The 15,061-nt window shown below is 48.1% G+C and overlaps 1 protein-coding gene across 11 annotated transcripts in view; it reads left to right on the forward strand.

Annotated features, from left to right (window-relative positions):
• Window positions 1-10,901, forward strand: part of SLC41A3 (solute carrier family 41 member 3) — a 33,301-nt gene extending 22,400 nt beyond the window's left edge. For all 11 annotated transcript variants that reach the window (XM_035547049.2, XM_035547044.2, XM_035547056.2 and 8 more), the window contains 6 exons: window positions 1,370-1,516; window positions 4,110-4,254; window positions 4,932-5,011; window positions 6,765-6,899; window positions 7,712-7,860; window positions 9,977-10,901. In XM_035547049.2, the coding sequence (XP_035402942.1) occupies window positions 1,370-1,516; window positions 4,110-4,254; window positions 4,932-5,011; window positions 6,765-6,899; window positions 7,712-7,860; window positions 9,977-10,162 (842 nt within the window). In that variant the 3' untranslated portion in view covers window positions 10,163-10,901. The remainder of the gene's footprint in view (window positions 1-1,369; window positions 1,517-4,109; window positions 4,255-4,931; window positions 5,012-6,764; window positions 6,900-7,711; window positions 7,861-9,976) is intronic.
• The last annotated feature ends 4,160 nt before the right edge of the window (window positions 10,902-15,061 follow it).

Genomic DNA, 15,061 nt, shown 5'->3' on the forward strand with positions numbered 1-15,061 from the left:
ATTACATGAGGCAGTTGTTAAAAGAAAAAAAACAGGAGCCCAGCTTTCATTAAACTCTTCCCTTCAATCTCTCTGCTCAGTGTGATACAGAGAGGCTTTGCTGCTGCGCCATTGCAGGCTTTCAGCTAGCAGTAGTTTCTTCCCTGGGCATGGCCACAGCCGGCCTGTGTGGGTGTGCACGATGGGAAAATGGTATTTTTATGGCCAGGGAGGGAGGCAGCGGGAGCTGTTCTGTGGGGAGGGGAGTGTGGGTGTCTGGGAGGGCTTTGGTGGAGAATGCTACAATGTGAGGATGTGCTTTTGTATAAGGCATGTTGTATTGAGGAAAGTGGCATTTTTTAGGGGAGAGCTTATGCTCCTGTGCATGCTCAGCTTTTGTGGGCCTGTGCAAACAGACACAGAGGTTGTGAGCAGGAGCAAATCCTTTCCCAGGCTTCCTTTGGCGCATCCTGTCAGGTACAGGAGGATTTTGAAGAGATGTCATGTGTCTTGTCCCAAGGCTGCCCTTGGCAGTCACACAGCAGTGAAGGTTGGCCAGACGGAGTTTATGCCAGGGGCCCTTCCACAGACCTGTGAGAGATCTGGTGGCTGAGGATTCTCACGTGTTCATCAGGGCTTGGGATCTGTGCTAATTAACCTACTTGGGCAAGACAAACTTCTCTCCTTTCTGACAGTGTTGAAAAGCAGCTGAATTTTCCAGGTCCAGCTGAATTTCCCAGGTGCATGGAGGTAGACGGGTGGTGTGAGCCACTTGCATAAAAACCCCATGGCTCTGGAGCTGCTCCCTGCACCATCCCTCACCATGTGCAAATTAAAGCAGCCCAAAGACTCTGGGCTGCAAGGGGTCTGTGTGATGGCTGGGCTGAAAAGCTAATTCAGGCTTTTGCTTACTGTGAGTAAGCTTGCTGCTCCTTGGTGGTTGAAACTCTCAGAAATTATGGTCTAATATGGAAAATATCTTTGTGCTGCAGAATCCAGAGTAGGAGATGGCACCAGGAGGCTGTTGCATGCCTGCTGTGTGCTTATCTATGAGTGTGCTTCGTGCCTGGTTCTGCTTCAAGGCAGCAAAGATTAGGCTGCTCAGGAGGGGAGCTTCTACATTTGGGCTGTCTGCTGGTATCTCCTTTGATCCCTGGAATCGGCTCGTGCCTTTGGGCCTTTGGTGAAGTTCATAAGGGCAGAGGCATGCCCTTCAGATTGGTGAAAGCAAGAGGACAAATTCCTGGGGATGTCAGCGGTGTGATTCCGCTATGGGTGATCTGCTGCGTGCTTTCCCCAGACCCTGCGTCCCTCTGGGAACCAAAATAGCAGCTCCAGGGTGAAACGCAGCAAAATGCTTCCTCTGATGCCTGCTCTGTGTCTTCTCTAGGTCTGGTGATGATTGGCGTGATCATTGGAGCAAGGAAAGTTGGGATCAATCCAGACAACATCGCCACACCCATAGCAGCAAGCCTTGGAGACTTGATAACCCTTTCCCTGCTGGCAGGAATCAGCAGTACCCTCTTCAAATACATAGGTAAGGTGTTTAGCAGGAATTTGCAGCTCAGCAAGAGATGAATCCTTGTTAAAGTATTGCAGGGCACTTGCACGTTTCTGGGATGCTTCAGAGTGGAGGCTGTTCATGAGGTGGGAAAACGACCACAAACGCTTTTTCCAGGCAGTCTTTTAGCCGCAAACTGGAAGGCAGAACCTAAGAAACGCAGCTAGTATGTCTCAAAGAAATGACCAACGTGTATCACATAGCTTTGGATAAGAAGGTTGATGTGTGTGACACTGTTCCTGCATCTGTCATTAGTGCAGCATAACTACTTTCTGTGCATGGTTCATAGCAGGCCCCTCCTCACAAAGCTATTTCAGGGTTTTGGCATTTGTAAAGTATTCTCATGTCTTCTCATGTGGAGAGTAGTGGATGAACAAGATGATACTGTATTCTTGGAGTTAGGGAGATAGTGCTGCATTGTTTAATGCTCACGGGGCTCTGAGTAGGCGTTGTGGCTATGAGGTTAGCTGTGCTGCTGGTTGGCAAAGACTTGGGCACCTGTTGACATTGAAAAGCACAAAACATGTTGCAACTTGGTGGTATATGTTTGACTGTTGCTTGTAAAGTGCTCATCTATTTACCATTAGCGTAACCTAGAATAGGAACAGGAAAATAAAGAGATCCAGCAAGCTCAATACCATTTGAAACCTAAACTGTTGCTTCAGACTGTGAGCAGCAGTGGGAGCAGCTGTTCCCAGTTTGCATAACTCATTCCATGTGCCAGAAAGTGAGGGAGCACACATTGCAGGGAGAGGCCCATGAATTGCTTCCATGCAGTTCTCCTTGGGCTTCAGAGGTGCATTTTTTTATTAGGCTTTTTCCATGACGCCATCACACCTGCCTCTGTAGAGTTCATTTGCCTTTCAGTTGCTGTGCCTCTGATAACATCTCCCAGGGAACACATGGCAGAACAACATGATAGCCTCTGTGGCTGTGACTAGAGAAGCATCTGTGATGCTTTCAGAGTAGTTTACATAGTTTCAGCCTCTTGATATGGATAATACTCACCGCACAGACACCTGATTGTTGAGAGCAGAAAGTGAGTCAGGTAAAAGGAAGGCACCATTGATGGCGGTTAAATAAATCCATTTCTCTCCCCAGTGTGTAGTAAGGGATAGAAGATGGATGTGACTTCTGGATCCTACCAAAATGTATCCTTCAAAAATACCAGTGGGTCTGTAAGTTTGGGGTACCATGTGCCTTCTGGTACAGTACCTTCTCTTTACAGAGAATACACTCTTTCGCCAATGAAGATTTTTGATTTTTTTAAAATCAACCTTTGACCTCCCCAGTCCGTAATGAAGATGTGAACTTTGTCAAAGGGTTGCAGCTTGCTTAGGGGCTGTTCATGGTGTGGCAGAGTTGGTATGCAGAGACCTAAGTCCATTCATTCCAGCAGGAGTCTTTCTGTAGGCTTCGTAAGCTTTGATAGACACCAGTGCTGTGTGTATGCATCGTTTAAGAAGGAATTAATCACCCAAAACAACGAGGGTGGGGGTAGGAAATCCAGTACAGCAGCTAAGTCTGTCATACAACCCGCCTGTCCTAAAGGTGGGTAAGTGCCCTGACAAAACAGTGACTATTTACGCCCCAGAAGTGGTTGCATTTCAGTGCTGACTAAAGCCACATGTAAAGAGTGCATCCGTTTGTGTAAGAGCCCTTGATTCTGTGAAGATATCATCAAATCAATGCTATCTCATCCAGGTAGCCTGAGGCCCTGACAGTGTCATTTTGAAAAATGTGCACTTCGAGCCTGCAGTCTCCCAGATTACCTGCAAAGCCTGTGTTACAAACCACTGGCAATGGCCCCAGCACAGAGACCAGATGGAGAGCTTTGTCGAAGAAGTGTTTTTATATCAGTAGGGTTGGCATCATCCCCATCGCTTGAAGGTGTTTCTCATGGTTCTGAGTCATGTTTATTTTCTTTTAGTTTTGCATATACACTTATTTTTTAAAACCTTTGCTTCTAAAGGTCACTTCAAGGTTATGCCCCTACTGAACGGAAAAAGCACCTAGTGGAAACACGTTAGCTAGCATGAAAGAAACCCTGGATCTTAACTGGCTAATACATGCAAGAGAGCATTTGTCCCTGTAGAGCAGGCCAGCTGCTCACTGAGCCTGCTAGCTTATCACAAAAAGTACCTATTACGTCTTGTTTTAGATGAAGGCATGAGGTGTCTGTCTTAAATCTGATGCAGCTTGCACATAGGAGAGTTCCCCCTCTTGCCCTGCTGTTTTATTTGTACCCTGAAGCTGGAAAGTTTGTAACTTTTGTCTTGCTTAGTTGGAGACAAAGTTGGAGGCTTGCACATCTTCAAATGTTACTTGCTTTGAGTCCTGCTGATTTTCAAATAGCATCCTGTAGCAGTGAGTTTCAGAGGTTAATTATGAATTTCTGTGGTGGAGTGAGGTGGTCATGTGGGGAATATCTTGGTTCATATGATTTTTCTGTTAACGTATCTCAGTCTGAGCCAGATCCCTGCTGCCTTTCTTCCAGACTTTATGCAATATAATTTTGGCAGCCCGGGAAGCCAGGGGCATTTAATTCAAGATTTCTTTTCCTTGCCAGATATGAAATACCTTTCTCCTCTGATCTGTGCTGTCTTCATTGTCATGATCCCACTCTGGGTTGCTATCGCCAAGCAAAGTCCTTCCCTTGCTGAAGTTCTGAAGTCTGGATGGCAGCCGGTCATTGTTGCAATGAGCATCAGCAGGTAAGCCAAGGAACAACCCCTTCTAGCCCACAAATGTTTGCGTGTTACAAGGAGACCCTGTGCTTATTTAGAAAGCCACAGAAGGGGAATCTGGAAGGGAAAGCAGAAGGGTATCTCAACAGGCTGTGAGAAAGCAGATAGGGAGCTCACAAATGACTGGAAGAAGCAAGTCATTGTTTTAAGTCTCACTCCGTACATTCACGTACCACATGGGTGCGAGCCAGGAAACCAAAAAGGGAGATGATAACCGTCGCAAATAGTCAGACTTCAGCCTCATTTTTATCCAGCTGTAAACGACTCTGGTGAATGTAGGGCCAGGTAGTTCGTTCCCCTCTGAGCTCCATCATTCAGACCCTGCTGAGACAGAGTTTTGAAAACTGCTAAAACCAGTATAGAGGTTTATCAGAACTTTTGGCAAGGATGGTAAAGCTTCCCTGACTAGTATTCGTTTTGCTCAGAGGGGGTCCTTGCTGATCTTCTTATGCCATTAACAAAAAATGCAAGGCTATCAGTGAAAACCGAGGTAAGAGGAGTAAACGTCTGCTATGGGGAACAGTCCAGCACTTGCAATGGGGAAGAAGCAATAACCAATCAGTGTGCTGTTTTCACAGCATAGGAGTTATCCTGGGGAAGAGAGATTGATTCACCCTCTTTGCCTGTCCTTTTTTTTTTTACAGCATTGGTGGACTCATCTTGGACAAAACTGTAACTGACCCAAAGTTTGAAGGCATGGCTGTTTTCACACCTGTGATTAATGGTAGGTTGGCCAGGGAGGTTATGTGCATGCTTTTATTTATTCCTCCTCTGTCTTCTCAAGGGTTATGCTGTCCACTGTTGTCCCTATGCAGGAGTCTCTTTTCAAGTCCCTGCTCCCACCACCAGTGGAAGTGAAGCCACTGGTCCCCATTACATCCCTACTTACTGGTATTTTGAAGCATCTCTGGTGCGAAATAACAGGCAGGGCTGAAACATACTGACAGAGTTGTTGGAAATGTTAACAACATCTGATGATTATCTGTGATAGCTATGCTGACACCTTCACTTTCATAACAACAGACCTACTAAGGATGTCACAATAAATCCATTTTTTGTCTCTCTTCACTCACTAATTTGAGCTGTGCAATCATCCCCTAAACAGATTGATGATAAAGACTAATATATTATGTACACATATATATGTATACAAGATTATGTGTATAGATTATATATATACATAAAAACATCTTTTGTGTGTATATTTATATTTGTAAGAAGCCTCACAATACTCTGTTATACACACACGAATGTATCAATATAAACTGCTGGGGATCACTGAGAATCTACTGGGTTGTTTTTCTGCTCTTCTAATGTTCCTTGCAGACCAGGCCCATTCCAAGGGAAACCCATGTTCCTAGGGAAGGCTTGGCCTCATGCCACTGTCAAAGCATGGTGTCATCTTGAAATGTCAGAGGGTGTCATCCAGCTGTCACCTTGCTGGATCTGCATAAAGACAGCCGCCTTGGTGACAAACTCTTTCCAGCATGGTTAGCCAAAGTTCCCGATTAGGAAAGTCTATATGTCAACAGCCGTTTAGGTGAACAATGGCTGACCCAGACATCAGTCTCTGGGGGTGGGTGACTGTTTGGCAGAGCTCTGTGACTTTGCACAGGTAACTACGTTGCCTGTGCACGAGAATCCTGCAAAGAGTAGCAGTATGTGTTTCAGAAAGCTTCCGTGTTGAATGTGCTGCTCTGTGAGGGTGTTTTCGTTTTGGTTCCACTCCGGCAAATCTCACGTTTAATGATGGATTATTTCCTCCTTTAAGGCAGGGAAAACATGAGAAGCCTGTGCAATCCAGCTCAATGTTACCTTTTCTGTGTCATTTCTACCCTGCACACACTCAGGATGGTGGAAGTTTGCTCCACAGATCATCAGCCCTCTATTTTCTGCTGGAAAATATAGCAGCTTTTTCATATTTGCTAGAATTAATCAGTCTGGAAGGAATTAATTTCCTTTTAATTGCGTAACATATTTGGGCTCTGATTCATTCTCATATGATTCCTTCTTTAACAAGTGTGTCAGATGCCTTCAGACAGACATATAATCACTCTCCATGATGTTTGTTGTCTTGTTCTCTGACTGAGTAAATCCAAGCAGTGGCCAAGAGCAGCAGCTGCCATTGCCTGCACTGCTTTCCCCAGGTATTGCTCACAGACTGCACCAAACCAGGTGCAATTACATCACCTTCAGAGGCACGTTGCATTTACTGCTGATGCTGAGAAGCCAGGGAGAACATTTCCAAAAAAGCAATGAGAAGGAGACCATCACTGGAGCCATCCTGATTTTTTGAGTTGTTCCTACCAGGTGAATAGCACAGCTTCACCATGACATGTGGGATCAGATTTTCTCACCGCTGCTCCTAGAGAGCTTGTAAGTGAATGCAGATTGACCTGTCTTGGGCTAGGTTTGAGGCTGGTATTTCCTGCTGCAGCGAAGGTGGTGTACTGGTTTACTGTCTTTTGTCCTCATAGGTGTTGGAGGGAATCTGGTCGCCATCCAGGCCAGCCGTATTTCCACATTCCTGCATTTCTGGAGCATGCCTGGAGTTTTGCCATACAAGATGAGGCAGAATTGGCCCAACCCATGCACCACATTCTTCTCATCAGGTAGACCTTGAACTCTAGGTGTCCATGTCTCAAGGCCCGTCATCACAGATAGCTCCTTTATCAAGCCCGGTTGGCGCGAAGGACTAGGTGGGTTTCAAAGGCAGAACTCCCTTTCTCCCTAGTGGGGAAGATCCTCAGACAGGCGAGCAACATCTTTGCAGTAGGCAGTTTGAAAAAAAGCTTGTGTGTCTTTGCTCACTAACATGTAAAGAAACTGGTCTTCAGGGAACGCTAAAGAAAGTAACTGAAAAGGAATCTGAGATTTTATCTGATAGAAGGTGATTTTAACCATGGCCAGCCTAGAGCCATCACCTGTGGACAGGGGGCTGAATAGAGCGTTACCTTACTGCAAATCAGTAACTCCTCCACCTTCAGCAGTGGATAAACCTAAACATCATTAAAACTCAGTTTGGGTCTGTTGTCTTTTTAGACTGCAGGCTCACTCGATTTTCCCTGCTAGGATGCGAGTTACCGCTGGAGCAGACTAAAAGCTGGGAAAGTGGGTTGCAGCAAGACAGAGCAGAAGCAGTGGGAGGCAGAGAGCTGCTGAGAAGGAGTGTTTAGAAGATGTAGAGTGAGAGGATCAGCATGGAGCACGTCTTTGGCACAGTTTTCAGTGCCAGACAAAGCTGCTGGGCTGATACTGCAGATGCTCCAGATTGCTGCATGATCTAGAAAAGGCGTTAGCAATGTGTTTGGTGGGAGGGGACAGAACCAACTCTACGTACCAGCATTAAAATACACAACCATCTTCTGTTCTTTCCCCACTGTCTGCAGCCGCTGTGATCACTGTTTTTGTCTGTCCTCTGCAGAGGTGAATTCCAAGTCAGCCCGAGTCCTGTTCCTCCTGGTTATCCCAGGGCACCTTGTGTTCCTCTACACCATCCACCTGCTGCAAGGAGGCCACACATCTCTGTCCTTCACCTTTGTGATGTTTTATCTGACCGCTGCTTTGCTGCAGGTAAACCCCAACTTTTCTTCCAAAAGGAACTTCTTGGATACCACAAAACCAAAACAGTCTCCAAGCTAGACAGGAGTCATGCTAAAGCTCCCAGCAGTGGCCCCCATTTCTGTTCATTTCAGGCGTCCTTCCTACCAAGCAAGCTCTATTTTCTACTCATCCAGTAATATTTCACCCTAATTGCCACCGTGCAGTTTCCCACAGAAGCACAACTGCCACTAAGGACGAGGGAGGGATTAGAATGAGATGAGGAACAAATTACTGTCATCCACAGGGCTGCAGTAGGCAGACACACGTAGCATAGGTACCTCTCACTGTAGGTGGTACCTTTTTTTTTTTTTTTTTTTTCTTTTTACCATATTTGCTCCTTGAGTTTCTAAGCCTCAATTATTCCTACTGGTCATCCTAGTAAGGAGCAAGTGAAAGACTATGAGCCCCAGCCAGCAAGTTTCCCCACTCATTTTGGAAACCAATTTCATATATCATGATCCCTCTGGATGGGGCCATATGAGTCAAGAGCGAAGGGAAAACCCAGGCCTGGGAAGCTCGTCGCTGAAAGTAAAGGTTTGGGGTCAGCAACGGGCAGTTCAACCAATTTGTTCTGCCTGTTCCCTTTCAGTGTTTTCACTGCCCTGTAAACTTTGTCGTCTCACTCAGAAATGCATGCATCTGTCACAAACTCACAGAGGCTCTGACTTCACTTGCCCTTTTAAATCAGTAATTCATTAGTTTGTAGGGCGAGGCAGCTGGCTTCTCACTTTGCCTTACAAGCAGCCTTGTGTCCACGGGTGAATTCCTTGCGTGTGTAAACAATCAGTTTTTCTTGACCTTTGCACAACCCAAAGCCCAGCACCACAGCCATAGTTGTAAAGGAAAATATTTATTCTTCTCTTTATGCATCGAGGTAACTCCTCAACCAGAGCCAAGCATGAAAATACACTGAATAAATGACAGTGTAAAGAGCAGAATCCCAGCAACGCCACTGACCCCAAAAGACTCCCATGGAGCCCAGCAGAGGAGAATGTGCTCAGCCTGGTTCTTTCTTCTCCTCCATTACAATTTACAAAGAAAACCAGAAAGAATGAGAGGGGGTAGTTCGGTTCAGCTGGAGGAAGCCCAAAGAGAGAGATTAGGGGCCTAGAAAACATGACCTTAGAGGAACAATTGAATGGACTGGGGTTAGCTAGACTAAAGAAGAGAGGCTTGAGAAAAATCTGGTAATAGCCTTTAAACTACTGAGTTTCTGTGGGGAGGGACAGAATAACGTCTTCTCTGTGGTCACTAGGAATGAAACAAGAAATCCTGGGTTTCGAATGGAAAAAGACAGATTTATGTTAGACGTTGGAGAAAAGAACAGTCAAAAAAAAAAAAAAAGCCATGGGGCTGATTGCTTACAGTGTGGCATCTCCATCTTTGGGGGTGGTTTAGCATACATTTAAACACTGTCAGGAAAGATGGGGACATATTTCACCCTGCATTGAGGCAGAGGGATGGACTATATAAAACTCTCAAGTTTCTATCCAGCTTTAATTTCTGTGATTCTGCCGTTTAATTTGCTTCCTCCGTCTCCCTCTCCCTGCACCCAGCTTGCATTTTGCACCATTAGAAATGCTGCCTCTCTCTTTGGTTCCTGTTGTGCTGTGGTCCCCTATGGAGGGACTGCAGATGCGGAGTGCAAACTCTCCCTTCTTAATTCAATTAACTAGACGGTCTTTAATCTTTAAGAGAAATATTTTCTCCTCCATCTGTTTATCAGAAGCAGGAGCAAAATAGGAATTACAAGAAATCACAACAAAGATTTTAAAATTGTTGAGATGAAAAAAATAAATGTTTTTTTTTTTTTAACGTGTCAGTGCTGCTTGGGATAACTTTGATGTAAAAACTGCCTCAAACTCTAGTTGCCCACCGAGACTTTTAGGAGAAACAAAGTAGATGAGATTTGAATTTCTAATGGAAAGAAAAAGGATGAGGAGAAAAATATCTGGTTGCAAACTTACGCATTGGGGCTGCCTGCATATCCGCAGCAATCCTGTTTCTGCTGAATTGAATGGGAGCTGAGGGAGGTTGTGTGTTACCTTCTTGCTGCGTCACAGCAGGGCCTGTCTTGCCTCTCCAGGTGGGAATCCTGCTCTACGTGGCCGACCTAATTGTGCGCCTGATGTGGAGGAAGGCGCTGGATCCAGATAATTTCTCTATCCCCTACCTCACTGCCCTGGGGGATCTCCTGGGCACTGGATTCCTCGCCGCCTGTTTCCGCCTGGCTTGGCTAGTCCACGGCGCAGACATGACCCTGGGGAACTGAGACGACATGCGCTGCTCCACATCACTCGTTCGACACGGTGCTTTCCTCCGTGACAGTGGGGTGCTTGGCGATGAGCGCTGGGTCACCCGGCTGGGTTGGGCCTCCCCTGCTGCCCCCGCCGCCCTGCCTCTCCTCCCTGTCGTGCCTTAGAGCTGGGCTCGCCCACCCGGAGGAATCAGCACCCACAGACTTGCGCCGTCGCATGTGAGTAAGTGGGGTTTAGGTAGTGCCTGCTGCTCACACCCGCACCCGGCCAACGTGGCACTAAGGAGCTTTTGGGCTATATCGTATTGAACGAACGTTTCGGTCGGCTTCAGACCCTAGAACCAACACAGCCTGCAAGGCGGCTGCAAAGCCTGCTGAGATCGCTGATCCTGCAGGTCTGATCCTGCAGGTATCACAACATCTCTGTCCAGCTCTGACTTGCCATCCAGGAAAATACTGTATTCGCCCCCTTTCCCTGGAGGAGGAGAGCATCCAGGTCTTTAAACTCGTCTTCTCTCTGTCGCTCAGACGCTCAGGGTCTGACTCAGTGAGTGTCTCGCTGGCTTGTGCCCAGCAGGAGGTTATCTAGGGATACCACCTACCTAAGCCAGCAGCGTTGCTGTTGTCTGACCAACGAGCTGGATTGAGTGCATTTTGGGGGTGTAGGAGGGCTGGTTTTGTTTTTACGGTTTATGAAATGTCCAGTAGTTACAACGTTTATAGAAACACACACAAATAAAGTGGTTAAAAAAATGGAATGCTGTGGATTTGAGGATGTTTTTTCTTGCCATGGCTCTGCCTGCTAGGAGACAGTCGCCTTGTTCGAGGACCCACCAGCTCTTCAACATCTGGATTTGAGCTGCACTGGCTGCCTGCTGGCCTGGGGCATTTTCTTTGCTCCAGGTGCCGCTGTGGGGCTGGGGTTCTGCACAGGGTTGACGGTGGCTGAGGGTCCTTAATGGCATAAGCTGTTCATTGCTGGGAGACCAGGTGTGGGGAGAAGCACTCCCTGGACAAAACCAAGCTGTTGTTCCCCTCCTTTCCCAGCCTCCTCTTCCTTTTTTAGATTTGAAGGGTAAATAACCCCACACCAACTGAGCTGGGGAGCATGTGTGCACCAGCTTCGTGGTGGGGACGTGACAGCATTTGGGGCACCCTCTCCACCACCTTGGGCCTCGCTGTTTTATCTCTTGCTGCAGCCCAGGCACTGTCAGCCCTGAGCACCTGCGATAACTGCAGCAGCAGCGGTGGCTGTGGGGGCTTGCATGGAAAACAAAGCAAGCGTCTGATTGCCAGTCCCAGTTTGAGGGAGCTGCACTAAAAGATACATACATATTTTAATAACTTGAGCTGAGCGTTTTATTTTGTGCACTTTTATTAGTGCCAGTTTGGCACTGGCTTGAGCAGTCCTGGCAAATAACTCCTCCTGCCCCAGCACCAGCCTTTCTCTTCCCCACCTTGCTGCATGTCCCTCCTGCCTCAGAGAGGTGCTTTCTTGCGAGGTGGCCCAGTCACCTCCACCAGCATCAATTCCCAGAGCCCAACTCGCGGCTGCTCCTCTGCCACACGGCTCCAACAAAGCCCTGGCATGGGTGCGTCCCTTATTCGGGGGATTTCTGGGCAGAGCTCGGCTTGTTGTGGTTGTAACTGTTGACGGAGGACACGAATGGGAACACGTAATAGAGGCCATCTGTGTCCTACTTGTGCTGCCCAGCCGGGACGGGTTGACCTGCACTGCACCTTGCCCGGGCCAGGCTTGGGCCCCCTGTCACAGGAGGTGCTGGGGTGCGAGTGGTGTCTGGGTGTCACGAGGATCCCCAAGAGACTCGCTGTCCTCGGAGGACCACTCGGTGGGCAGCCAAGCATCAGCCTCCTGCCAGTGCACTTAGTGCAGGGAGCACTTAAGACTGAAAATTGCTTCCAGGCTCAAGAGAAATGATATAACCAAAGGAAATGGTTTCAATAAAGGGATTTTTTTTTTTAATTCAGGGGCAGCGAAAGGCTAGCTCTTTGGCTATTCAGCCTGTTTACTCTTTTTCCTTCCTCCTTTTCTTTCTTTCCCTGCGCAAATGAGAAAGGGCTCTTGGTAACAAAGGCTATATGTAACCCAGCTGCTAGTTGCTCCCCAGTAAACTAAATTTCAGGTTCATGCCCATGTTTTGGAAGGTCTCTGAGGAAGGGTGCTGTGGTTGGGAGGAACTGGGTGCCTGTCCTGGTGCTGGGGTGGCCTTGGGGAGATCCTGGTGGTGCTGGGGAGGAAGGTTGGGTGTCCTTTGGCAGGCAAAGAAGGGTCTGTCACCTGCCGTAGGGTCTCGAGAAGAGCAGGGGTTTGCTTTCAGGGGCAGTCAAAGGATTTATCTGCCTCTCCCCGGCTTCCACACACTGCCTCCATCCTAGTACAGTATTTTTCCAGAAAAACTACTGTGTTTAAGACACTGCATCCTCACCAGGGACGAGTGAAGTGCCAGCCAGCAAACAAGCAAGCCTGAAAAGCCTCCTTCAAGCGAGACACCACTTCCAAGACATACTTGAAAACATTTTTTTCCCCTTCAATGGAGGTCTATTTAATCCTCCAGCTGGTAAACAACCCAATCTGCGGTGCACAGCGAGCTCGGGAAGGAAAGCTCCCCATCACTGAAGCTCGGTTGTGTTGCGCTGGATGGAAAAATGCGATGATTTCAGATGGGTCACCAGGGACAGGGCTGGCAGCTCCGCAGCACGAAGCATCCCAGCATGGGCAGCGCGCCTGCCGCATGCTGAAGGCCGGAGCAAGCTGTGAAGGTAGCGGTGTGCAGAGGACGGGGCCGGCTCTGTTAGCTGCTGAGCCACATTTGCCTGAAAGCTCAACATTGTGGGAAGGGAAAGGGCTCCTCTTGTATGGGGAGGGAGTCTCGTGTGTGTGCGTATGTGTGTAGGTATCATATATGCAGACACACACGTAAACACATAAATCAATGCCTATTAAATACTACAATCAGATACAAATATAATTGCTCTATTAAACATTATAGTATAATCACATATGCTAATTATTTTTGTAACAGAGTTTATATACATACTTATTACATACGTATTAACATATAACTATTAAAATTATTTGCAATAACTCTATTATACATTATGATATAATCATTATTTACACTGCATATGTATGCATGTCCACACACACACATAAAAGTGATGCTGTTCTTATTTTCTCTTGCATCCCTGGGGCTTTGAGAGCTCCACAGCAGCTCCCAAGGATCACTTTGAACCCCAGGGCCAAGCTGGCTCCCTCAGGGCTGCTTGTCCCCAAGCCCTGCAGCCTGTTTAAGGCCAGGGCTGGCAGGGTGGGTGATCCTACTGAGCTCCTCGCTAAGCACTGCTGGGGAGTACTCGCTCCATCTATGAGAGGGGTACTCTGTGACCCAGGGGTCTGAATGCTGCTTCATATGGCAACAGATGTGGTGTGTTTTTTTTTTTTTTTCTAAAAAAATATTATTTTTAATAGGCACTTGATGGGGAGGTGGAGGGGAAGGGAGGGTTTAAATAGAGTTTGCAAGGTTATTCCTTGCCCGAGGCCAAGCCGTGTGCAATTATTGCATCTCACTTGGATTTTTCCGTTTGTCTTCGGGCTCCCATTGCTGAGCCGGGGTGACCTTGGCAGCACCGGCTGCTGCTGTCCCCTGGCCTCCTGCTTCTCCTGCCCCAACCCACTGGGGACACCAGGCTGGGTGAGGAGCTGCTCCTGGCTCCCTGCCTGCCAGCAGCCGAGCTTCTTCGTAACGATGTAGGTGGCTAATTGCAGCCATGCTCGCTCGGGCAACTCTGCTCCTTTCGGCAGGGTCATCGCAGCTGGGAGGGCCCAGCGGTGTCACCTGGCTGCTGTAACACCTTGTGGTGTGTGGTCACACAGGTCGGCCACTGCGAACCCCAGTGTCACGGAGACCCTTCCATTTGGGACCCCAGTGGGGCTCCTGGCCTTCATCACCTGACCATCATCTTCCTCCTGGATACTCTCCCTGCTCGCAGCAGCGGGGTCCCCTCAGGGTGGGGGGGGTGATGCTCAGCCCCCGTGCAGCCCCGTGCGTTTTGAGGTGCCACCACGTTCCCATCCTGAGGCAGAGGAGCAAACAGAAATCCAACTCCATTTTCGAGGTGGCCTCGATTCCCTTGATGCTTTCTCCCCCGGCAAGAGGAAGGGATGCGGTGAAACAGCTGGAAAACAAAACAAAACAAAAAAAACAAAAACAAAAAAACCAGCCTGGCAGGCCTGCAGTTGTGCTCTGCTGTCGCACGGTGTCCCCCGAGCTCCACGCCGGTCCCGGCCTGCGCCGCGGGGCTGCCCCGGGCTGCAGGCCGCAGGGTGGCCATGTTCTGGGGGCAGGCCGTGATTCCGAAGGGTGGCTCTGGGCAGGGGGAAGGCCTAGGATCTGACCTGAATGTATTGGGTGGTGGTTGTTTTTTTTTTTTTTTCTAGAAAAATCCCGAAGGTGGGTATGCCCAAATGTGTGACCCAAATGATGGTGTGTTGCTGGCCGCCTCTGCCACCACCTCCAAAACACCACCGTCGAACAAAGCTGTGTCAGACCCTCGTTGTCACACCAGATATCCCAAAGGGGCTCCCAACCAGCCAGTCTGAACACCTGTGGGCAGCAAGAGACAGTCTGTGTGTCTGTCCTTGCTGCTGCCTGTCTGTCCTTGCCACTGTGTGCCCACCCTTGCCGCTCACCCTGCCATCAGCTTTTAAGAGCTACCTGCAAGGAACGGTATTTCGGAAAAGAAATCCATCTAAAAATCCATCCCTTTATGACTCTGCATCTGACTCCAACTTATGATTCATGACCAAAAGCAAAGAAGAGAGCTTGTGGTGACTTGAACAATGATTTTTTTTTTTTTTTTTTCCCCCCCAAGCACAGGCAAGTGCTAACCGGG

This window comes from Cygnus atratus, chromosome 10 (genome assembly GCF_013377495.2).
Source record: "Cygnus atratus isolate AKBS03 ecotype Queensland, Australia chromosome 10, CAtr_DNAZoo_HiC_assembly, whole genome shotgun sequence".
In the NCBI taxonomy this organism is placed as follows: domain Eukaryota; kingdom Metazoa; phylum Chordata; class Aves; order Anseriformes; family Anatidae; genus Cygnus; species Cygnus atratus.